At 34.3% G+C, this 24,149-nt stretch overlaps 2 protein-coding genes across 2 annotated transcripts; one reads left to right on the forward strand and one right to left on the reverse strand.

Moving 5' to 3' along the window:
* Positions 1-12,898: 12,898 nt before the first annotated feature.
* LOC110811095 (transcription factor/transcription regulator) lies at positions 12,899-14,032 on the forward strand. The gene is made up of 2 exons (XM_022037480.2): positions 12,899-13,095; positions 13,238-14,032. Exon 2 carries the CDS (start codon positions 13,238-13,240, stop codon positions 13,901-13,903), a length of 666 nt encoding a protein of 221 aa, XP_021893172.1. The 5' UTR covers positions 12,899-13,095; the 3' UTR covers positions 13,904-14,032.
* A 1,548-nt stretch (positions 14,033-15,580) lies between these two features.
* LOC110811089 (plasma membrane ATPase 4) lies at positions 15,581-22,384 on the reverse strand. Its single transcript, XM_022037468.2, has 16 exons — positions 22,048-22,384; positions 20,390-20,509; positions 20,024-20,260; positions 18,949-19,710; positions 18,731-18,853; positions 18,531-18,635; positions 18,297-18,441; positions 18,038-18,202; positions 17,698-17,936; positions 17,588-17,620; positions 17,384-17,465; positions 17,110-17,270; positions 16,850-17,023; positions 16,562-16,744; positions 16,286-16,467; positions 15,581-15,958 (listed from the first exon to the last, which is right to left on the reverse strand). The coding sequence occupies exons 1-16, from the start codon at positions 22,102-22,104 to the stop codon at positions 15,862-15,864; spliced, it is 2,865 nt and encodes a 954-aa protein (XP_021893160.2). The 5' UTR covers positions 22,105-22,384; the 3' UTR covers positions 15,581-15,861.
* Positions 22,385-24,149: the final 1,765 nt, after the last annotated feature.

Genomic DNA, 24,149 nt, shown 5'->3' on the forward strand with positions numbered 1-24,149 from the left:
ATTAGCCAGAATAATAAGTTTTTCTTTTTATCTACCTATTGGTATCCTTGGGGATCCATAGAGATATTCCCACTACGCATAAACTCTTACTCAACATTATCAACTAACCGGCTGTCCCCATACCCCGTCCGGTATGAGTGCCAAAAATATCATCCCTCAATACCCCGTCCGGTATGAGGCAAAAGCGAGCCATCCCTATACCTCGTTCGATATGAGCACCAAAAATATTATCCCTCAATACCTCGTCCGATATAAGGGTGAAACGGGTTATCCTCATACCCCGTCCGGTATGAGCACTAAAATATCAATCCTCGATACCCTCGTCCGGTATGAGCGCTAAAATACCAATCCTCGATATCCCGTCTGGTATGAGGCAATGTTCATAGTAGGATTTTCTATGTACCCGGTCCGTTCACCATCTCCTAGGATATCCAGTAAGGCTACTATTCATCTATTCACTTAATTAAGTAATTTTCTGTTTACATTTAATTTCTAGTTTCACAATTTAACTATAAATCACGCAAAACAAGCAATTCATGCATCAAGAAAATACAACGGAATCATCTTATCAATTCCAGTGTATTACTTGTAACGCCCTTTTTTTTTTAAACGGTGTAGTCTCAAATAAATCAGTATACAGAATATTTGTATCTCATTTCAAATTAGTCACACACATAAAGGAAAATACCACAATCAATTGCTCAATGTCTAATAGAAATCCTCAACCGTAAACGCATCAATACAAAAGAGTACAAATTCATACATCCTTGGTTTACATGCGATTTACATTACTACCAACTATGTAAGTATCCAATTCTATCAGTAATAACCCTTGCTCCATTTTCTCTATATGCTAGGTTTGGAAACCGGCAACTCCGATTCCGACTCCAGTCCTACTTCATCTGTAAATAATAGAGAATGAGTATATATAACTCACTACAATAAATTTAAATCATAAGTATAGTATAAAAACCCAATTAAAACCCCATTCTTATATGTTTTCCTTTTCTGTTACCTAGGTCATGCTTTCTTCCGACCCTTTAACTCTATAGTACTACTACGTCTCCAAAGTAATTAATTGTCATTCATACTAGGTGTGATCACCCCGTGACATCACCCCCTCGGCCTTGACTCGGCCACTCACCCATACGGTTACCCCCATCTGTCACTAGTATCGGTGACTATTATTTACCTTTCTACCACTCGACCCCTAGCTGGCCACCCACATACACCAGTACTGTTTCCTTCCGTCACCAACATCGGCAACTCAACATATTATCCATCTGGAACCCCCAAACATCACCACTATTGATGATCGACTTATCCTTTCTAGGTAATGACAACTAATATCGGCGTCCCCTAACTTAACCGCCTCTAAGGCAACCTCACCCCATCCCTATTCAATATGCCCTGCATACTCGCATACTTAACCCACACGCCGGGTATTCCAACGTTAGTTATTACTAAACCATCAACATTGTCCTGAAATTCTCAAATTCACAAACATATTTACAGAACATACACTAACACATCTCCATACAACACACACCCACACACAGTACGTTTACACAAATACACCTCTACACTAAGTACTCACCCATACAATTTGTAAATTTACATCATATACACCAATGCACATTCCCATACAACACCTATCCACACACAGCACATTTACACAAATACACCTCTATACTAACCACTCACACACACAACCACTACATGCCTACATTTACTGCTCCCTAATTTTTAAAATACTCACACCTAACCCCTACATGCCTATACACATTATTTCCAACCAATCCATTCTCCGTCCCTCTCTTCCCTTATCCTTGTTTTTCTTGGCATCCCGCTCTCTTCTTCCTATCAGTACCACTCTTTCATAACACTCCGCCTCTCTCTATCTTTCTCTTTCATCATCTCGCCTCCTATCCTCCCATACTCATTTTATCTCTAACTGTTCCACTCTCAGTCCTTCTCTTTCCTCCTCTTCGTATGTCTCAGCTTCCAACACTCTTATCCCTATCTTTACCAATCCTTCATAACCCTTCACTTCTCCCTTTCTCTCTCTTTTAGCATTTCGCCTCACATCCTCCCATGCTCGTTCTACTTCTCCATACTCACTCCAGCTCACCTCGCCTCCCTTACACCTTTTCAATCACCGTACTCCTTCCTCTAGCCGTAATCAAAACTCACCTTCATTCACTCACCGTACTTATTGATCTCTCCTCCTGCGACTTCCTCCATTTCTCTTCACTCACAGCTCCAACCAATGGTTTCGCCACTCACAGTCTCTTTCTGCTCTCCTATTCCATCTATCATCATTTTCTAACTCCATTTCCTTAGTTATTTAGACATTTCTTCAACCTTGATAGTCACAATTCCACATTTCATCTTCATCCTACACTCAAAATTTAAATTTACAACACCCCTAGTCTCCATCTTTTCTTTTCGTACCTCCGTAGCTCACACCGTCACCTTTCTCATTCTCCCGCTCTCTCTTCTCGTTCCTTCCCACTCTGACTTCCCTCTTTCTCGAATCTTCTCTCACTCGTTTCCTCCTCTCTATTTTTCCTTTTTCTTTTTTTTCCCTCTTCCTATTTATATTCCACCTACTACTCATCCTGACCGTCCATCCCATCTCACCATCTGCACTCATCCTAGCTGTCCATTCCCTCTCCTCCAAACGACACCGTTCACTCCTCTCCCTCTCCCCAAATATATATTTATATTTATATATTATAATAATAATAATAATTATTATTATTATTACCATATATATATAAATACATTTTTTTCATCCAAATCTCAGCTAGTACATTATTATTTATTTAAAATTGTAAGATCAAACAATTAGTTAAAATATGACAAATAATAATAAATAATTAGTTCCAGCTCCATTAGTAACCTGTAATTAATTATCAAAATTTTTTAAATTACACAAAATACTGTATTACATGAATCGGTGTATTGCAATCATAGTCCTGTTGCCCTTGTCCAAGTGATACAAAATATTGCAATCATAGTCCTTAAGGAGTTCTATCCATCTTCTCTGACGCATGTTGATATCCTTTTAAGTGAATATGTGTTTCAAGCTCTTATGGTCGGTATAGATCTGAAAGGTCTTCCCATACAAGTAATGGCGCCAAGTCTTCAAGGCGTGGAGAATCGCGACAAGTTCTAAGTCATGGGTGAAATAGTTTTTCTCATGACTCTTTAACTGTCTGAACCCATAGACTATGACCTTCTCGTGCTGCATTAGAACACAACCCAACCCCAGGTAGGACACATCATAATAAACTGTATATCCCTCTGTCCCGCTCGACAAAGTCGACATAGGTGCAGTAGTCAACCACTTCTTTAGTTCTGAAAAACTCATTTCACAGTCCACATTTTACTCAAACTTGACATTCTTCTTTTTGAGCCAAGTCAAAGGAGTAGGTAGGCTAGAAAATTCTTTCACAAACCTGCGGTAATAACCTATCATTCCGATAAAGCTACGAATCTCTTTGATCGATGTTAATTTTTTCAGCGGAGCAATGCCGTAACTTTTTTGGGATTCATTGACACTCCATCCCTTAATATGATGTGCCTTAGGAAGGTAGTATGCTCGAGGCAGAACTCACATTTACTCAGTTTTGCATATAACTTCTTTTCTCTAAGAACCTGCAAAATCTGAGTCAGATAGTGAGTGTGTTCCTCTCTACTTTTTGAATAGACCAGGATATCATCGATAAATACAATAACAAACTGATCCAAAAATTGTTTGAAAATCTTGTTCATCAAATCTATGAAGATGGCTTGTGTGTTGGTTAGTCCAAATGGTATGACCAGGAACGCATAGTATCTGTACCTGGTTCGAAAAGCTATTTTAGGAATGTCTTCTGCCTTAATTTTTACCTGATAGTAACTTGAACACAGGTCTATTTTGGAGAAGACCTGTCACCCTGCAACTGATCAAAAAGGTCATTGATTCTGTACAGGGGGTACTTGTTCTTGATCGTGACGCTGTTCAGTCATCTGTAGTCAATACATAACCTGAACATCTCATCTCCATTCCTTGTAAATGTAATTCCAGCACCCCAATGGGACACACTATGTCGGATGAATCTATTATCCTACAGTTCATTGATCTGTTTCTTCAGCTCATCTATCTCAACACGACTCATGCAGTAAGAGACAACATAAATAGGTTAGGTGCCCGGCTGAAGATCTATGGTGAATTTAACTTCTCCATCCACTGGTAATCCGGATAGTTCATCTGGAAACACATCCAGGAAGTCTCAGACTACCGAAATCTTTCTAATACAAATTTCTTTCTTAGGTTTGCTTAGTTAGAGAAAACAACCGAGTTAAAGCACTTAGAAATAGAAAATTTTCCATAAGGAAATAATATTTAAGAAATTTTATTAATTTATAAATGACTCTTCATTAGGAGAGTTGAATACAAGTTTCTTATGAAAATAATATATTGTGGCATGATATGTCGCGAGCCAGTTCATTCCTAGGATTATATCAAAGTCTCTTGTGTCAATCTCTATTAGGTCCGCACTCAATTTTTTATTTGTTATATTTATGATACAGGCTCTGTATATAACTTTTCCCAGTAGTGTTCTACTCCCAGGAGTAGACACAAACAACATAAAATCAAGTCTTTCAGGTAATACATTCAAGTTTGGTGCAAAAGCATGTGAACCAAATGAATGTGAGGCACCAGTATCAATCAAAACATGTGCAAGATGATTACAGATAATTTATGTACCCTGTATCACGTCTGGGTTGGCTTCTGCATCTTACTTGGTGAGGTTGTAAGCTCTGCCCTGGATAGGAGGTCTGGCCTGGTTCTGATTCCTCAAGTATTCCCTTGCATAATGCTAGGCACTCCCACATATGCGGCAGGTATTGTTGAAGCGATAACAAGGTCGGTCCCCATGCTCCTTGCCAAAGTGTTGGCAAGTCCTACCACGCCCTGTTGTCGAAATTTGAGAAAGAGCCTGAGTCATTGACCTAGATCTCTTATTTTGTTGAACATGTGCAGTAGGTGCTGGTCTACGGTGTAAAACCGGGGGCCTAAAGTTCCCTGCTGTTGGAGAAAAAATGCGAAGGTTCCTCTACATTAACTGTGTTTTAGCTAGAACGACCGAGTAAGTACTGAGCTCGAACACATACAGCTGCTGTCTAATCTCAGAACGGAGACCTCACTCAAACTTTTTTGCCTTTCTACCTTCATCTATCATGCTATCAGAGGAATACTAACCAAACTCTAGGAACTTTTGGACATATTCTGATACAGTCACATCACCCTAGACAAAGTGTGCAAACTCTATTTCCTTCAGATGTCGAAGATGCTTTGGGAGGTACTCTGTATTGAAGGTCATTAAGAATTGTTTACAAGTGACTGGAACGGGTAGGGTGGCCTACTTGAGTTGCCACCAACAGCCTACCTCTTCCACCTGCATGTAGGTGGCAAGTATGACTCTCTGTTTGGGAATCACCCCAAGAGTCGTGAAGACCTTCTCTGTCTCAGCCAACCAGTACTCGGCTTCTTTAAATGAGGATACTCCTGCAAAAGTAGATGAGTTTAGTCTTTTATACCTCTCAAAGTAGTCTGCGTCTATCATGGGAGGAATTGGGTCCCGTGGAAGAGGGACTAGATTGTGCTGAGGATGGACTAGATGGTCCTGTGGTGGTACTGGATGATATGATGGAAGCACCAGATTGTATTGTGGTGGTGCTGAGTGATGTGGTTGGGGCATCGGGCTATACTGTGGTGGTGTCGAGTGATACGGTTGGGTCACCGGACCATACTATGGTGGTGCCAAATGATATTATGGTGGTGTCGAATGATATTGTAGAGGAGCAGGGTCATACCGGAATGGCTCAGGATCCTCCTGCTGCAGGGGTGGCTAAACCTGTGGTAGTGGAAGAAGGTCAGGTAACTCCCTCTTTCATCCCGGGTCTGCTGGCCAGCGATGAGTTTCTCCAACATTTTAAATAGTCGGTCCACATCCTCTCGAAGTGAACCCTCCCAAGCTATTCGGTTTAGTAGCGGTATCCCTCTCCTCATCTATCTGTACCTGCATTTCACAAGAAATGGTTGAGTGATAATCCATTGTTTTCTGTATTTTGTAAGGATTTTGTGTAAGAAATGGTTCCAAGGAACCTAGTTCTGATTCTAACTGTAACAGCCCAGATCTTTAAAAGGAAATAAATTATAAACTGAATGCGAAAGTGAAATAATAAAGTTATGGTTCACAATAATTTAGAATACAATAATAGGGCTACGGGAATGACTCTTCTAAAAGAACAAATGAAAAATCAAAGAAATAAATGAAAAGTAAACAACTGGATGTCTTATTCGCAACCCTCTTGTGAATCAGAATTTGGATCTTAGTCTTTTTTATTTGAAATTGTTAATAAAACAATGAGCTACACTAGCCCAATAAGAATATCACACTACTCATCGATACAGAAATGAAGGTTGATAGATTAAAATTATAAAAATAACTAATGAATCTTTTAATTTAAGTAAATTCATTTATCATAAATAAAATTATTTATTACATACTTACCGTAACGAGATTTTTGAAACTGACATATAGAGAAAATAACACAAACAACATCATAATCTCATTTTTAATTAGCTAGAACAACAATTTTTTCTTTTTAACTGCCTCTTATTCATGAGGGTCCATAGGGATGTTTCCACTACACATGAACCCTTACTCAACATTGTTAACTAACCAGTCGTTCCCGTCCGGTATGAGCGCCAAAAATATCATCTCTCAATATCTCGTCCGGTATGAGGATGAAGCGGGTCGTTCCCATACCCTGTCCGGTATGAGCGCTAAAAATATCATCTTTCAATACCCCATTTGGTGTGATGGTGAAACGGATCATCCCCATACTCTGTCCGGTATGAATGTCAAAATACCAATCCTTGATACCCCATTCGGTATGAGGTAACATTCATGGTAGGATTTTCTATGTACCCGGTCCGTCCACCATTTCCCAGGATATCCAGTAATGCTACCATTCATTCATTCACTTAATCAAGCAATTTCTCGTTTATATTTAATTTTCAATTTCACAATTTAACTGTGAATCACGCAAAACAAGCAATACATGCATCAAGGAAACACAACTGAATCATCTTACCAATTCGAGTGTGTTATTATTCATTTAAAATTGTAAGATCAAACAATAAGTTAAAATAGGACAAACAGTAATAAATAACCAGTTTTGGCTCCATTAGCAACCTGTAATTAATTATCGAAATTTTCTAAATTATACAAAAATCGTATTATTTATAATTATACTTCAATTTCATAATAAGGAATAAGGTGAGGGATTCTTACACGAATCAGTGTTCAAAACACTAAATTTTCAGATACGCCTACTAGCGGTCCTCAGATTTCCTAAATTTTTCTTCGGAGGTTAAAACACACTTCAAGCACTTAAAAATATCCTAAAAAACTTAAAATTAGTGTTAAAAATCTTTTCTAGCCAATTTCAGAATTTCGATAGGGTGGCACCGCCGTGCTCAAGCGACGGCACCGCCACCAGCGGCGGCTTGCCTCAGACTGGCCATTTTTGGTCAATTTTGGCCGATTTTATACTCATTCCTGCTAGAAAACACATTAAGGGGCATCAGTTGGTCGAAAAAAGTCATAAAATAAAAACTTACCGACGATAGAATTTTCTGGTACAGCAGCTTCGCCAGCTCACCTTCCCAGTTGGGCATTTTTCTTCAGTCAATCTGTAGAAAACAAAATGGTTATTATAATTATGAAAAAATTGCATAAAACGGGAATCAGGAAGGTGTTTATTGGAGACGATTTTTAGTTTTTTTTGCGACAGCTCCGCCGGACTTTACCCGCAGTTTTCAGCTTATCTGCCAGTCTTTTTGCTTCGATTTGGCCATGAGGGTGTTCAAAATCAAATTTCGAGCGAATGAAATTTTTTTTACCTTTTTTAACAGTCGGAGATGGCTCCGATGTGGTGACGGGCAGCAGTTGGCTTTCTTCTTCGGCGACTGGTTCTTCTTCTCTGGTGGGGGGCTGGCGGCTAGGGTTAAGATTCAGTGTAAAGTGAGGTATTTATATTCGTCTCCCTTCAATCTGGACCGTTCATCACGTTTGATCTCGACTGTTCGATCGCATTTAAAAAGAAAATGAATATGGACCATTCATTGCGATTTGATCTAGACTGCATGATCGCATTTAAAGAGAGAATGAATATGGGCCGTTCATTGCGTTTAATCGCGACCGTCTGACTGCGCCTGAGGAATGAATAGATCTAGACCGTCCACGCGCACAGGAACAAATCTGGACCGTCCGATTGTGGGCACGTGGATTGCCATCGTGGCCTCCCGCGTTGCACCGAGTCAACGTGCCTTGCCACGCAACGCACTCTGGTTTGTCAGGGCTGCTAACTGAGCGGTCCTACGTAACACATTTTTCTTAAATTATATTTTGACCTCCAGTTTTCGTTTTTCTTTCAGAAATATCATCCAATCCCAAATTTTCACCCATTTTTCTTAAAATTATTTTCAATTTCATCATCCACCTATTTTTTTCTAATTTTTATATTAAATAAAAATTATATTTAAATATATTTATTATTATTATTATTATTTTTTAAAAAAATTAATTTTAGACCAAATTTCGGACCCAGATATTACAAGTTCGCTATCCGAACTTCCTTCAAGTGCTAGTGAAGGTTATTGTAAGATGTTTAATTATTCGCTTTTTGTTTTATTTTTTTAATTTTTATTTATTTTTTTAGAATGAACATTCTCATAATTCTATTAGACGTTTAAAATTATTATGTAAAGAATGTAAATATTAACTCTATTAATTATTTCTGCATTAAATTTATGTTTTTTTTAGTTCTGCACCTCTACGAATATGATAACACATAACGATTAAATATTTTTATATAAAATAAAAGCAGAAGATTGTAGAATCATCAATTTTTATTTATTTTTTTAAAAAAGAGAATTTCGGGTGTCCTACACAAGCCTTATTGAGAAAATTATCTCATAAGCTTTTCTAAAATCCAAACAACTATGTGATTTACTACTTTGATTCGTACTATTTACTACCCGGTAATTTTTTTTTACCATCTGTAATTTTTGTTTTCTACCATCTGTAATTTTTTGTTTTAATTATTATTATTTTATTAAAAAAAAGTTACTTGGTGGTGGTTAATTGGGAGTAGAAGAAACGATAAAGAAAGGGGGGAAAGAACGTGCGTTGTCGTCCACCCAGAAAGTGGGAAGCTGTACGGACCAAATATACCTTCTTGTGATCCAAATTAGGTCTCGTCGTTTCAATTTCACCTTATAGTCAAAACGACACCGCCCCAACTAACCTTGTTTTTTTCCCAATCATCCTTATTTTTATTTATATATATATATATATATATAACAATATTCATTAATTAATTTAAATAATTATTTGGGTCTGTTGGGGGTTGCAGTACAATATTTAATTTTCAATTTTCGAATTTTTAATTTTCAAGTTCCGAAATTGTTGCACGTGATGAGATTGTTGAGATACGTCCAAAATAGGAATAAAAACAAAAAACCCACCCACATGAGTGAAGTCCCCTCGTGGTGTCCCTCAAAATCCAACCAAATCTTTACTTTCTATTTCACACCCACATATATATATATATTATGCAAATAATATTAATCAAATCAAATCATGCAGCAATTTTTTGTTTTTTTAACATAAATATGAAAAATATTATATGTACATATATATATATTTGGGACCACGACAACGTTGAGAAAATGCTAAAATTATCTCATGTTTTTCTTCTTTATATATTTTATACAAAAAATAAATATTTGTTTGATATATATATATATATATGTATATTATAAATTAAATTTTCATCAGAATAATTAATATAATCTTAATTTTTCTCAATATCTGAATTTTACGTATTGATTTAACTTAGTTTTAACTCTTTTCAAAATAAAATAAAAATACAATATAAATAATTTTATATTCAATAAAAGCAATATATTAATTAAAAATTAATTTTATATTCAACCCAAACTAAATATTCTTGTTATTCATTAGTTAGTGGACGAAAATACAAATTTAGTATTATAAAATTAATTCAATTATCTTTAGAATATGTAAATTATAAGTAATTTTTATATCAAACATATGAGATTTATATTTTAAAAAAATAATTAAATTTAAAATTGGAAAAGAAAAATAAAGCATGTTAATATATGAAAATATATCTCATAAATTAGAGATTGCTAAGTAAAATTAATGAACAACGAAGTAGATCTTATAGAAAAGAAGACCACAAAATTTGGTCCCATGCCATGCAAGGGTCTAGCTTCTAAAGCAACAATTCAACAAATTAATTTTCAACTCTAATATGCCAAATCTTTATGAACATATATATATATATATATATAATTCCATAAATATCTAAGCTATACATCTAACTATATTAATATATGATATCAATAGTTGAAAAAAACTTATAATTTTATCTTACGGTATATGATTTATAAATCTATTTTTTTTTCCAAGAGAAAAAAAAAGGAATTAATGGTTATTTTTTTTACGAAGAAACTAGAATTTCTTTTTATTATGTACGCAAAGTATATTGATGTTTCTTAGTAAATTATTGCAGTGTGTTTTTTTTTTATGATTAAATTTTTTAAAATATTAATTATTTCTTAATTAAATAATTAATATTATATATATATGTTTTTATTAAAATATTATGTTAGGAAAATAATAATAATAATATATTAGAAGTAGTCCAACAAAGACAAGCAGACAACAAATAAAACAAATTCCTATAGATATTACCTCGATTAAACATACACAAGTTTAGCTTTTATTTAAAAGTAATATTGCCACCGACGATAAAGACATTACATTTTCCCCCTTTTAGCCCACTTGGTTTTCAATTATATATGCATACAATACAATATAATATAATATATATATATACATATGCATACATGTATGTATGTATATGTGTACGCATGCATACATATCATAGACAAACTGCATGAGAATTAATTAAGTTTCTTAAGCCATTTTCTGTGGACTATCATTCGAGTGAATTAAAACTATGATTGGCTTATATAATATATAATTAAAGATATCATGTGTACGTATATGAAAATTGCGATATAAGGTGTTATATATCACTTGGATATAGTAGTTAAGATGAACAGCAGGCGTGGTGTGGGAAAAGAAGATAGCAACAATTGTAGACTTGTTAATTTGTCTCATCTTCTTTTAAAAATTTCAGATTTATTTTTGAAAAAAAATAAATAAATCTTGTCCTAGAAAAAGAAACACCAAAATTCTGATTAAGACAACTTACCAACATAAACCGGAGCTTACTGGCATGTACTAATTGACAAGATTGTCTGCTTATTATTTTGATTATATAAATCTGATTCTTACTGTACAAAAATAAAAATTCTAATCCACTAAATTAATGTTTAAAATTTAGCATTGATTGAAGAACATTTATATAATTGTTAAAATCCAAATTTAAATTAGATTCATGTTTTTTTGGGGAATAAAATTGGATTCTTGATGGTATTAATCACATAAAATTTTTAGATTTTTTTATATATTTATTTTTAAGTCACGTAATAAATATAATATAGTAAATTCTATAGTCACTTTTATTATTATATATCTTTATCTTTCTCGTACTTAAAAATTAAAGATATTTTTTTTTATACATCTCGAGATTAACGTGAAAAAGAAATTCCAAATATAAAATACTATATAATGGTTGACAAAAAAGAAAAATGGTGACCAAGAAAAAATAAAGAGGAAAGTGGCAGAAAGAGTGAGGTTTGATTTGAAATGAGGCCACATGCAAATGTAGAAGAAAGAAAAAGGCAATATATATGTGGGCATGTATATATAGCAGCTATACATACATACATACATATATGGATGTATGTATGTATGTATGTATGTATTAGATTTAGGGTTGAGGAAGAAGAATTGAAATTAGGAAATTAAAAGAGGTAAGAGAGATCATGTGAAGGCATTTATATAGTGGGGTTATATTGTCTTGTTGGGTAGTGGCACATGGAGAAAGAGTCCTTCTTTAGGTAGGTGTAAAAAGGCAAAACACCATGTGAGGCCATGTGCCCAGCTCTCAATACAACCAACTCCAAGATTTTCCTATCACAATCTTTTATATCCATACATATATACTTACACTTTTTTTATAATTATATCTACCTATTTATAATACCCTACACCCAATTACCTCTTAATTTGATCCTTCTTTACAGATCATCCAAATTGAAATTCTGCTCTTGACTTGACAACTCATTACATAAATTATCATTTTCATTTATTTGATACACATAAGTTATGAATTTATTAACATGAACTCATGATTACTGAAATTAAGAAGATTTTCTTAGGAATAAAAGAATTTTTATAAACATTCTCACCATTTTGATTGAATTAAAAGACAGATTAACAAATTTATGAATGTTTTTTTTATAATTTAGATTTGGATTTTAAACTAGGTAATTATACAAATAAATTTTTATGTGTATGATACGAATACACTGAAATTGATAAGAAAATGTTCTTCATATTTTAATAAATTTGATTATAGATAATAAGTTCTAAATAGATTAAGTAAAAAAAAAAAAAAAATTGTATCTTGAAAACTATTAAAAAATTAATCACAGTGTATTAAAAAAACAATGTAAAGAAATATTTTTAGGCCTAAAAAACAATATTATATTACATTAAAAGAATTAATGAACCATGATGTTGATAATGAATTTGAATTTCCTTGTAACTCCAATTATTATTCTTGTGGGGTGGACTCTCTACATGTCAAAGTCTGTTTGGTGGAGAATAGGGTTTTAGGGAGGGAAATTTAGTAACCCTAACCGGGATAAGATATCACAGTACTTCCAACCCATAACATCCACCAATCCTTTGTTTATAATTCCCCTCTACCTCTCTATCTATTTCCTTCATCATAATCTCTATACTTCTCTTCAACCCTAGCTACAAAGCTCTCTTCTTTTTCTCTCTCTCCAACATTTTCTTCAAGGTAAGATATACATATATACATTTTATATACATTTACATCCCAAACCCACTTCACTATTGTTCTCTTTTCTGCACATATGCATCAATACTTACACAAATACATTTGAAATAATATATTTTGTGTTTGGTTTTTTTATGAATAGATGGAGATGATGAGCAAACGACGTCGTCGCATATATTCTCCGGAACCAAGCAAGATAATGAGAGCCAACTTTGCCAGAAAATACGTGAATTACTTGCTGCCAGCTTTAAAGCAGATCGGGCGGAGTACTCGCCCTCCTCCTACTGTTTCTCATCACGAAATCTCTGATAATAAAAATGGCGATCACCACGAGCTGGAGAAAATGGTGAGACGTGAAGTTGACATGGCAATGGTGCTGTCCACAGACGAAGAAGGGTTTGCATGGAGTCACGCTATGAAAGCAAAGCTCCAACAGAGCGAAGAGTGTCGCAGTGGTAATGATGATGTAAATTATCCAGTGTCGTCCATGGGCGATAACCAGAAGAAGATCGAGGTTGATGATGATGGTGGTGGTGGGGTGAAGAGGTGTAAGAGAACAGATCAAAAGCTGTCAAAAGAAAAGAAAGAAGAAGAAGAAGATGATGAAGATGATGATGATGATGAGGAGGAGGAGGAGGATGAGGAGGAGGAGGAGGAATATGTTAGCAGAGGATTGATGAATCTGAGAAGTGTTTTGCCGGGAGGAGATGAGATGGATATTGAAGAAATGCTGATTGAAGTTGGAAGCTATATTGTCTGTCTGGAATTACAGATGGATATTCTTAAATTTCTGGTTGAATCAAGTTAATTCTTCTTCCTAATTTTTAATTTGTTTAATTACTCAAATTATAGCATGTATATTTTATGTATTTCATAATTCTATCAGGAAATCAGGAAAAGCTTGCATATAGATATAATGTCCTTATTTTATTGTCAATTTTTTTTTTTTTGTAAATTATATATATGTATAAAACATACCAGAATCTGAGCTTTAACTAATTTAATTTTTCTCTCTTTGAATACATTTAGGGCTTAGAAAAGGGAAATGAGGGTTAAGAAACTGTTATTTTTATGTGGGAATCAATTAATCAATTATATATTATAATATTTTTGACAGAACTATGATTAACATATATGTGTGTGTGTTTGTGTGTGTATATATATATATATATATATATATAGATTGATTGAGTAAATGATGAGAGGAAATTAACAGGAGATGCATGTGGATATTAATGTGGGTTTGTTTTTTTATACATATTTCCTTGAACTGCAGATGGTGATTTGATAGTATACAGCATACAAATACTGTGCAGATGTAAAATGCATAAATCTAGCAAAAAGAACATTAATGTATCATTAATTCAGGTTTTTTCAATTATTTTTTATTGGTATGCGCATGCTATCCCACATTTTCTTAATATTATAATATATAGATATATATATGTGCTTTCAAGCTAGTTTTTTTACTGTATAATTAATTATATTACATATGTCAGAATGTAAGTTGGAACTTTGTATACTTGATTTTGTCTTATTGTAATTTTAATTATGTTCTTTTATGAAGGTTTATTTTTCCATTATATAAAATTATAAAATTTTAAAATATTTTTTAATTTATTATATTTGGAATTTCTACTTATTCATGTTTAAAAATTCAAACACATTGATGTTTTCTATAAAAAAAAAAAAAAAAAAAAAAAAAAAAATTGTTTTCTTGTAAAAAAAAATGAAAATATTAAAAAATAGATACTAAATTATTACAAATATCTAAATTTTAAATTTTAATAAAATTATAAAGAGTGAATTGTAACTTTTTATTTATGGGTGTTGTCATGACTTGAGTTTATCCAGACACAGAAATTGCGACAATGAGGACACTACAAATGCGCCTTAAGGGGAGAACTCATGGTTCTGTAGAACAAGTACAGAAGTTCTTGGCAAAAGCGGCACGCCTATTATTATTATTATTATTTGCATTTTTCTTAAAGAATTACAGTTATTGTTATTGAAAGAAATATAACTCACTCTAATAAAATTCAAATCATCTAATAATTTTTCAAAAAAGATAATATTCAGAAAAAGCTTTTTGAGTTAATATTTTAATTACTGACTTCACAATAGTCCAACCACAAATTTCTTTAAATCAAGTCTAATACTCATGGAAGAAAGTTTAGTTTCTTAAAATTGAAGTACGAGCATGATTCTAAAATAAGTCATTTGATGTGTTTTAATCACGTTTTTTAATTTTCTTTAGGAGAATCTATTTAACCAGTCAACAATACCTCCTTGAGGTAAATTGAATTGTATACTAGTTTTTACTCATTGCTTAAAAATATGTTTAACTCCTTAGTAATATATAAAATATATTTTGAGATTTAGAACAACTAGCAATTCAAGTGATGAAGAAATTACCAATCAAATTCAAAACTCTTTAATATATGCAACGAAGGAAGGAAGAAGCAGAATAGAGGCCAGAAGAAAGTGTGTGACAAGTAGCAAGTACTTTGCTCCTTAAATGGAGTTAAAACAAAGTAGCCAAAACATAAATTAAACCCTTCCTTCTGGAAATAATACATAACAGAGGAAAATAAAACAAGAAGGGGGGAGAGTTATAACAATAAACAATGCTCTCCCCATTTAACATGTCTTCAAAAAAAAAAAAAAAAAAACTAAATTAGCCCTTCTCTTCATATTTCCATTGAACAACATCCCTTCTCTCTCTTTCTCTCTCTCTCTCTCAACAATTCTTTGTTTCGCAGGTCTCTACACGGTGTAGTGTTGCTGGATTGTGTCGATGTCCAGCCCCTTCAGCTTCACAACAGATTCTACATGCCCCTTGAGTGTGTGAAGCTCCCGAAGCCTGTAAACACATAGTGGAAACATAATGTTTACTGTTATATTTTGTACTATCAGAGTGTTTCACAAATTTTTTTTTGGATAAAATATGAGTTTATAAGTTCTTCTACAGAGTTTTAGATCTTGTTATATGTTTAGTAAATAACAAAAAAATATATATACATATTTTTCTAAAAACTTGTTGTTGGACAAGTAAAAAGACCAAAATGGATCTTCACAATTTTAAAACTGTACAGGGTTATTAATTAACTTTAAGGGGAACCAGATACATTATAGACGAGCAATTTAATATCAAATATCCTCTCAAGAACTCAGTAGTTTGTTTGCATACCTTGCGACCTCAGCTCGTCTCTTGGCCTGCTCAGCAATCTCAGACAACTCTCTGTAGCTACTCTTATCATTGAACAGATTAGTAGCTTCTGGTGGTTGGAGCCCATGTAAGGTTCTCTGAGCAAGTGCCCATTGAGCTTCCCTCTCCTCTTTACCATAATCCTTCTTGGTGGTGAAAGCAGTCTGTTATAATAGAAGGAAAAAGCTGCTTAGTTAGTTTAGGCAATTGACATAATTATTTGAAAAGATATAATGAAGTTAAGATCGATTTCTATACCTTGTTCTCAAGCAAATTGAGCCAGGCCTTCCCACTCAAGATGTAACGAATGGCAAACTTCATCAAGTCCAGTGGGACATAGAAAACAACACTATAAAGCCATATGACACCAGCCCAACCCCAGCCAATTCCTTTAATCTTAGCAAATCCCCAATTAGCATATACAGCAATCAGGGTTGCCACCTGAGAGAAACACAAGGGATTAGCTGCTGCTTATTCTACCAAATCCTTTTCCTACCAATTCAGCAAAGCACAGAGAATGCAGTTAGTGTTTTGAAAGATTCTTACCAGTTGTGCAATGATGAAAGCAGTGACCAGAAGGAGTCCAGGGCGTTCTATGAAAGACCAGCTGCGTGACCGAGTGACAAAAATTAGAGCCTGGCTGATAATACTCACTTGTAGATACAGAGCAGCCATCATTTCATGGTCCCTATGCCTCAAAGATCTCACGCCAAATTTTTCCTGCATGTAACAGATTATAAATATGTTTACATTTGTATACTTACAGCTAAATATAAGACGACAAAGAAAAAAGTAATATATCATACAGTGAAGAAATCTGTGTCATGCATCGCCCAGAAGAATATGACAGTCATTAGAGCCAAGTAGCCTCCAAGAACAATTCCAGTAGCAAAAATCTCTTTTAGTTTCCAGCTATCCGGCAAGGGAGATGGCTTAACTCTGTCCTTTGAGATAGTCATAATTGTACCTAGTACATACATAATAATGGAATGTGTCAGGACCAAAACTATTAAATTGACCATAAAAAAGAGCAAGAGGAAAGCTAGAACATTTGTGAAAATACACTTGGTTAAAACTCACCATCATTTAGAATGGCAATAATCAAAACCATGAATGGCGCAAAGTCGAATTTCCATATCAAAGCAATAAACATAAAACCAAACTGCAAAATTTGATAACAAACGATCAGGAAAAGATGACAGATCAAGAGCAAGAACAAAGTATCATCCAGTGACAATGTCATTGTGAAGCAATATAAATTAAAACCAGGAATATTTCACTTACCACAATACGAATTGTGATCGAGACTGCATAAATCTGTAAAGAGAAAAACAAGGGAGTTAAAATATGTTCACTCAAGATAAAAACTGAAGGATGCTAAGGAAGCAACTAACAGTATAGTTCTTCATTCTCTGGAAAATAGCTCTACTGGTCAGCACTGCACTGATAATAACACTTAAACCAGGCTCTGTAAGAACAATATCTGAAGCACTTCGTGCAGCATCTGTAGCATCAGCAACAGCAATACCGATATCTGCCTTCTTCAAAGCAGGAGCATCATTAACACCATCTCCAGTCATTCCACAAATGTGTTTTCTCTCCTGTAATTTCTTCACAATCTCGTATTTGTGCTCTGCAGTGAGTAAAAATTCAGAGCATTAGAAAGATAAATTTTGCTGTCAATTTTTGAGATAACAGAGTTTTTTGTTAGTGATTCAACAACAGTGCACCTACCTGGAAAGACACCAGCAAACCCGTCAGCTTTCTCAATCAACTCTTCTACAGGAAGGGCAGCTATGCTTGCATCCTTATCTTGACCAAGTAAGGAGGCAGAGGGATACATATTTGTTCCCATTCCAAGTCTGCGGCCAGTTTCCTTTGCAATGGCAAGTTGATCACCTAAATCGTTAAAGTAGAAGTAAGCCAAAAAGTAGAGGAATAAAAAGATGATTCACGTTCAACATGGACACAAATGATCAAGGGAGTCAAATACCAGTAATCATCTTGACATTAACACCAAGATTGAGAGCCCTGCGAATGGTTTCTGCACTATCATGCCTAGGAGGATCAAAAAGATTCAACAAACCAACAAATTGCCATGGAGCACCAGGGCTTTCTTTCGTTCTCTCAGGTACTTCCTGGAAATACATAACAAAGAATCAAGTAAGGGGGTTCTTGGTTATGAATGGAAGGGAAACAATAATTGAGACCTCATAATGCCACTAACCTGTCTAGCCACAGCTAATGACCTCAAACCACGTTCAGCAAACTTATCAATAACACCATGAACCTTCTTTTTGAGGTCTTCCTTGGCGTTGCAGAGGGTCAAGATCTGGAATAAGGTAATGAGTTAGCAAACAGAAAAAGTTCTAATAACATTATAAATTGCCATAACTAAGTGAATATAGTTGGGACAAGGTCAATGACCTGCTCCGGGGCACCCTTGCTAGCCCTGTGCCAGTTGCCATCACTGTCAATGTATGTCAAAGCAGTTCTCTTGTCCACCGGATTAAATGGTAAGAAATGGACTTCTCTAATACCAGCGCGTGCCTGAGTAAATTGTACACAAGCACTTAAAGAGGATTTCTTCTTGAAGGAACAAGCAAAAACAAAATATGGGAGGAAAATGAAGAGACAAATTGTACCTCTTTTGGATCAGCAAGCATTCCAACAAGGGCTGCATCGATAGCATCCTGATTTTCTGTCCTGGAGGCTCTTGCAGCAAGCAGCAAGACATGTTCTTTGTCCACACCCTTTACAAACACCTCAATCAAGTTTTTGTCAACACTCAACTTGTTAAGAGTTAGTGTCCCAGTCTTATCACTGCAGAGAACATCCATACCGGCCATTTCTTCAATTGCAGTCATACGTTTAGTGATGGCACCCTGCTGAGACAGCCTGTGAGACCCAATAGCCATCGTCACGGACAAGACAGTGGGCATAGCAATGGGAATCCCACCAATCAAGAGAACCAATAGGTTGTCAATTCCATCCCTGTACTTGCGGTGTTGGATTGGGTACATGACTATGATTTCAACCAGCATACCGACTGCAATGGAACAAATACAGAAGTTTCCGATGGCTGTAAGCACCTTCTGGAAGTGACCAACTTGATTAGTGCTATCCACAAGATGTGCAGCCTTTCCAAAGAATGTATGTACACCAGTGGCGATAACAACAGCCTCAATTTCACCTTGTTTGCAAGTAGAACCAGAGAACACTTCATCCCCTGGATTCTTTGTAACAGGAAGGGATTCTCCAGTGAGTGCAGATTGATCGACCTTCAAAGGATCACCCTCAAGGAGACGAGCATCAGCTGGGATGATATCCCCCAGTTTGATGCTAATGATGTCTCCAGGAACCAGAATTGCAGCCTCATCCTCACTCCATTTGCCATCCCTAAGAACCTAGACATACACCAGAAGTAAACATCAGAAGAGTTGTGCAGAATTATCTTCTAAGAGAGGAAGACACTTCATTCCTATACAACTTAATATGAAATGAACTCATTTTTAATTTCCAATCATAAATTCTCGTAAAACCATGAATAAGATGAGATTATTCTCATGCTTCCGCTTAAAAAGCTAGTAGCTTGTGTTGTGCAAATGTGCTCCTATCTTGAAGATTCTAAATTACAAAATTAAAATGCACAACCATTTTCAGAGAAAGAAGACAAGTTAACTGCCTAGATGCCCATATTAACGATTACAACTCCATTACCTTAGTTTTAGGAGCAAGACCGGCCATAAGAGCAGCAGCAGCATTACCAGCATTGTTTTCTTCAATGAAACTGATTGTGGAGTTGATTACCAGCAAACAGATAATACCAACAAAATCTTGCCAATCCGGGGGCTTGCCTTGACCATTAGCCAGCGCAATGGCCATTATAGCAGCAGCCTCCATGACCCAGGAGAGCGGATTCCACATGAAACCCAAAAACTTGAGAAATTTGCTTTCCTGTCATTTTTGTATGATATAATAAGTTTCATGACCAATAAATTTATATATAAATTCATGAAGAATTCAAACAGAATTATTGAAGTCATTTTGTCACAGTATACTTCATGAGAATCAATTATATAATACCTTCTTCTCTTCTAGTTTGTTGGGTCCAAAGATCTGAAGCCTGTTGGCTCCTTCCTCTGAGCTCAAACCTTCTCTGGTACATTTCAGCTGGGCAAACACTTCCTCAATTGGAACTCGTTCCTGCAAAATCAAGTAAGCATCAGAAATTTTGATTTCTCAAGTTCACAATTGTATCAACACTTGGGTTAGATACACATATAATATGTAAATATTCATAAAACATACTTGTATAATTAAACAGAGCTTAGTTTTGTTTGGATTTCATAATTGCTTCGATCTGTTAACTAACAATTGCCTCAATCTGTTAACTGAAAATTTTTTGGTCCTAATCGTTAATTAATTTTACCCTAAAATAAAATGACTAGAGAGATTGACGATCGAGTCAGACTGAGCCGACTCGCGACTCAGCGGATGATCAGGCCTAGCCTCCTTGGGAAGGCAGGCTGAGGCAGCCAACCAAAAGAAAAGCGTTGACTGAGGAAGGGACAAAGATAAAAAAGTGCTGCGTCAGGGTGGGGACATGTCCCCACTTTCTCGCCACATGATTGGGTCGTGATTTTCACGCGTGAAAGATTCCCGATAAAAAGGCGTATAGGACGCAGCGTAAATAGGAGAGATAGCGAAGGGTAGTTCAGTCAAATCAAGGCAAAAAAGAATTTTGTGAATCCGAGAAAAATTAATGTAGATTATGAGGAGAGAGAGAGAGAGAGAGAGGGAGAGTGGGTGTCAGTACCGTTGAACGAACGTGAGAGTAACTAAAAACGACACACCATTTTATTTTTTCTCATCCCAAACAGAGAAAAAGGCGAACGTACTACGGAAAAAAGTACTTAAAAATTCCCGGGACTTCACATAAACAAACAGAAAGACCAAAAAAACAAAAAGTAAACCAACACAAATATTGATATAACCATTAATTAATTAATTTAAAATTTATTTACATTTTTTTTTCTTTTGAATTTATTTGGGATTTTGGAATATCATAATAATAATTTTATTTGAAATTTAACTCCCTCTCCCTCTCCCTCTCTCTCACTTCACATGTTCAGATCTGTTCTGAAGAACTTACCCCCGAAAACAAAAAGGTCCGTTTGGCCTACCAAATATATGGTGATTAAATGGTTTATATAAAACAAAAAGTGAAATTCTTGTCTCCAATAATTTTTCTATTCAAACATAATGAGACCTACAAGCAAAAATCATCCGCTTTCACCTCTTCCTTTTCTGATAAAATAAAATAAAATACAATTCAAAGGTTTTTTTTTTTCCTCTTTTTATTTCTATTTCCCCCGTAAATGAAAACAGAGTACTATTTCCTTAAGAGATTAAACTACAAAAGTATAAAAATAGAAATAGAATTATCCGATGGCTTTAGCAGAGTGTTGGAATCAAAATAGAATTCTCCTGAACTCATACTTATAAAAATAGAAATGAAAGTTATCCGACGGAGCGTGCAAACCACAATATGATTCAAGGTTCAGTCAAACCTAATTCACGAAAGGATAATAGAAACTCGGGGGGAAAGAAAAGAAAAGAAAAGTTTTCGTCGATCTTAATTGGACAGGACAACAAAACACTCAATCCCAATCGTCAGATAAAACAAAATTAAGAAAATAAATCTCGAGAAAGTCACAAGGAGAAAAATGAAGGAAAATTACCAGATCAACAGTCTCGTTCTTGATCTGCTCGAGAGTGATAACTTTATCACTCGCCATCGTTGCTCACCTCCGGTTAATCACCGCGGCAAAACAGAACAACCTAGATCTTTGAATCTGTAAAAGGAATGAAAAATTAAGCAGGAGAGGGAGGACTAACGAGTTGCAGAGATCATGTAGAGCGCAAGGAGAGCTTCAATGGAGGAGAGAGAGAGAGTTAATAAGCATATTGAATGAACCAGATATTTTCTTTCACTCTCCCGAGAAAAATAACACAGAGAAGAAATGAAGAGAGAGAGTAATGATTCTAGTGTATTGATTGTTAAGAGGCTTCTTGCAGAGAGCCTATACCTCTCTTTATATACCCTCTTAACGCTGGCTAGAGAGAGGAAGAGGAGGAGACAGACCATCCGCAGAAAACGACACATCCTCCGCCGTTTTACCCCCCCCTATTGTAGGACCCACTTAGGATTACTCCTCATGAAATAATTCAGTGTTTTACATGAGTTCGTATTGTCTAATTGAAATAGCAATTTGTTAATAATAGGTTGTTTATAATTCAATTGGAATTACATATGATTTATGAAATAAATAGTTTTAAGAATAACTGAGAAATCAATTATTGAAATTAAATTAAATTAGTCAAACATTATATAATTTGTTCTAGATCCTCTTTTTTTTTTTTTTTATTCTATAATTAAAAGTACTTGTGAATTAACTTTACACATTAAAAATAGATTAAAGACAAATTACCCATACAAAAATAATTATAATTTCATCATAAAAATATCAAACCATAAATTTAGTTAGGTGAGCGATCTAAATTATCAAAATTAAACTTGATATATTTATATATATATTTTATTTCATTAAAATAATAATATTATTATCAAATTAATTTTTGTGAATCAAAATTTATTTATTTTTTGGACAATTTTGAACGGATATTTTTTCATATTGAGACAAGGAATTCAAAAGTTTATTCCTAAAATATTATGAGTTTGAGATATGCAATCAAACTAAAAAAGATATTCTTAATTTCGAATTGAACTCATTTTTATTGGTTAAATTTGAATGAACTGATGATGATGGTGGTGGTGGTGACATCATGTACGCGGCGAGTTCTTTTTTAATGGGCGCTAGCTTTGCAGCTTCATATTGCATTCATTTGATGGATGGATGGATGGATGGATTCCTCTGTGTGGGTCCCACACGGAAAATCTTATTTATTGTCAAGAAAATTGGCAATAACATTAAAAAAAAAAAAATTAATTGGCAATAAATCTCGAGGGCTTAAATATTTGTTATCCAATTTTATGCTATAATCATCACTCATATGGAAATTAATTTATGAGGAATAAGATTTTCATTCAAAATAAGATTTCACCATATAATCTCAATTTAATTAAATTAACCATTTTAATTATATTAAAATAATTACCAATACTTTGAACATGAAAAAAAAAAAAAACAAATCAAATTTCATTACCCTAATTAACAATATAATCAAATTAACAACAAATTTCCAAATCAATTTATTTCACGATATTTAAAACAACACTGTAAACATATTTTTAATAAACTAGTATTACATGTACTTTTTATCATAGCTCCCCAATTTTTGGAACTATAAAAATTTAAAAAAAAAAGATGAAAATTACATAATTGAGATCATTATTTATAATTTTTTGATTATTTATATTTATATATACATATATACATAACAAACATAATGGGTCATGTACATGGCATAATAAGCGGATGAAGAGTGAAGGGAACGGCAGGGCACATGCAAATGCTCTGGATAATAATATATTTAAATAAAAAATATTACTGATAAATATGTTTCAATAATTAAAATATATATATATATATAGGAATAGGAAGATAATTGTTTAGTTTAGGGAGCATGAGAGATTGACTTTTAATTATTGTGGCCCCCACAATAATAGTACCTTAGAAAGTCGTCTCTCCTCGGCAGCCTCAACAGAAAATACTCTTTTTATTTTTCTTTTAAATATTTTTAGAGGAATTTTATTTTCTGAAAAGGAAAAAAAAAAAACAATAATAAGGCGAGTGGGACCAGTTTTTCTGAAAACCATGAA

Source organism: Carica papaya, chromosome 7 (assembly GCF_054855325.1).
Source record: "Carica papaya isolate Zhongbai chromosome 7, ASM5485532v1, whole genome shotgun sequence".
Lineage (NCBI taxonomy): Eukaryota > Viridiplantae > Streptophyta > Magnoliopsida > Brassicales > Caricaceae > Carica > Carica papaya.

Coding starts and splice junctions, on each gene's coding strand:
- LOC110811095 (XM_022037480.2), top strand. CDS start 13,238: ATGGAGATGATGAGCAAACGACGTCGTCGCATATATTCTCCGGAACCA.
- LOC110811089 (XM_022037468.2), bottom strand. CDS start 22,104: ATGGCGAGTGATAAAGTTATCACTCTCGAGCAGATCAAGAACGAGACT. Junction 18,203..18,296: donor TAATGTCAAGATGATTACTG/GTATTTGACTCC, acceptor TTAACGATTTAG/GTGATCAACTTGCCATTGCA. Junction 16,468..16,561: donor TCAATTTGCTTGAGAACAAG/GTATAGAAATCG, acceptor CTATTATAACAG/ACTGCTTTCACCACCAAGAA.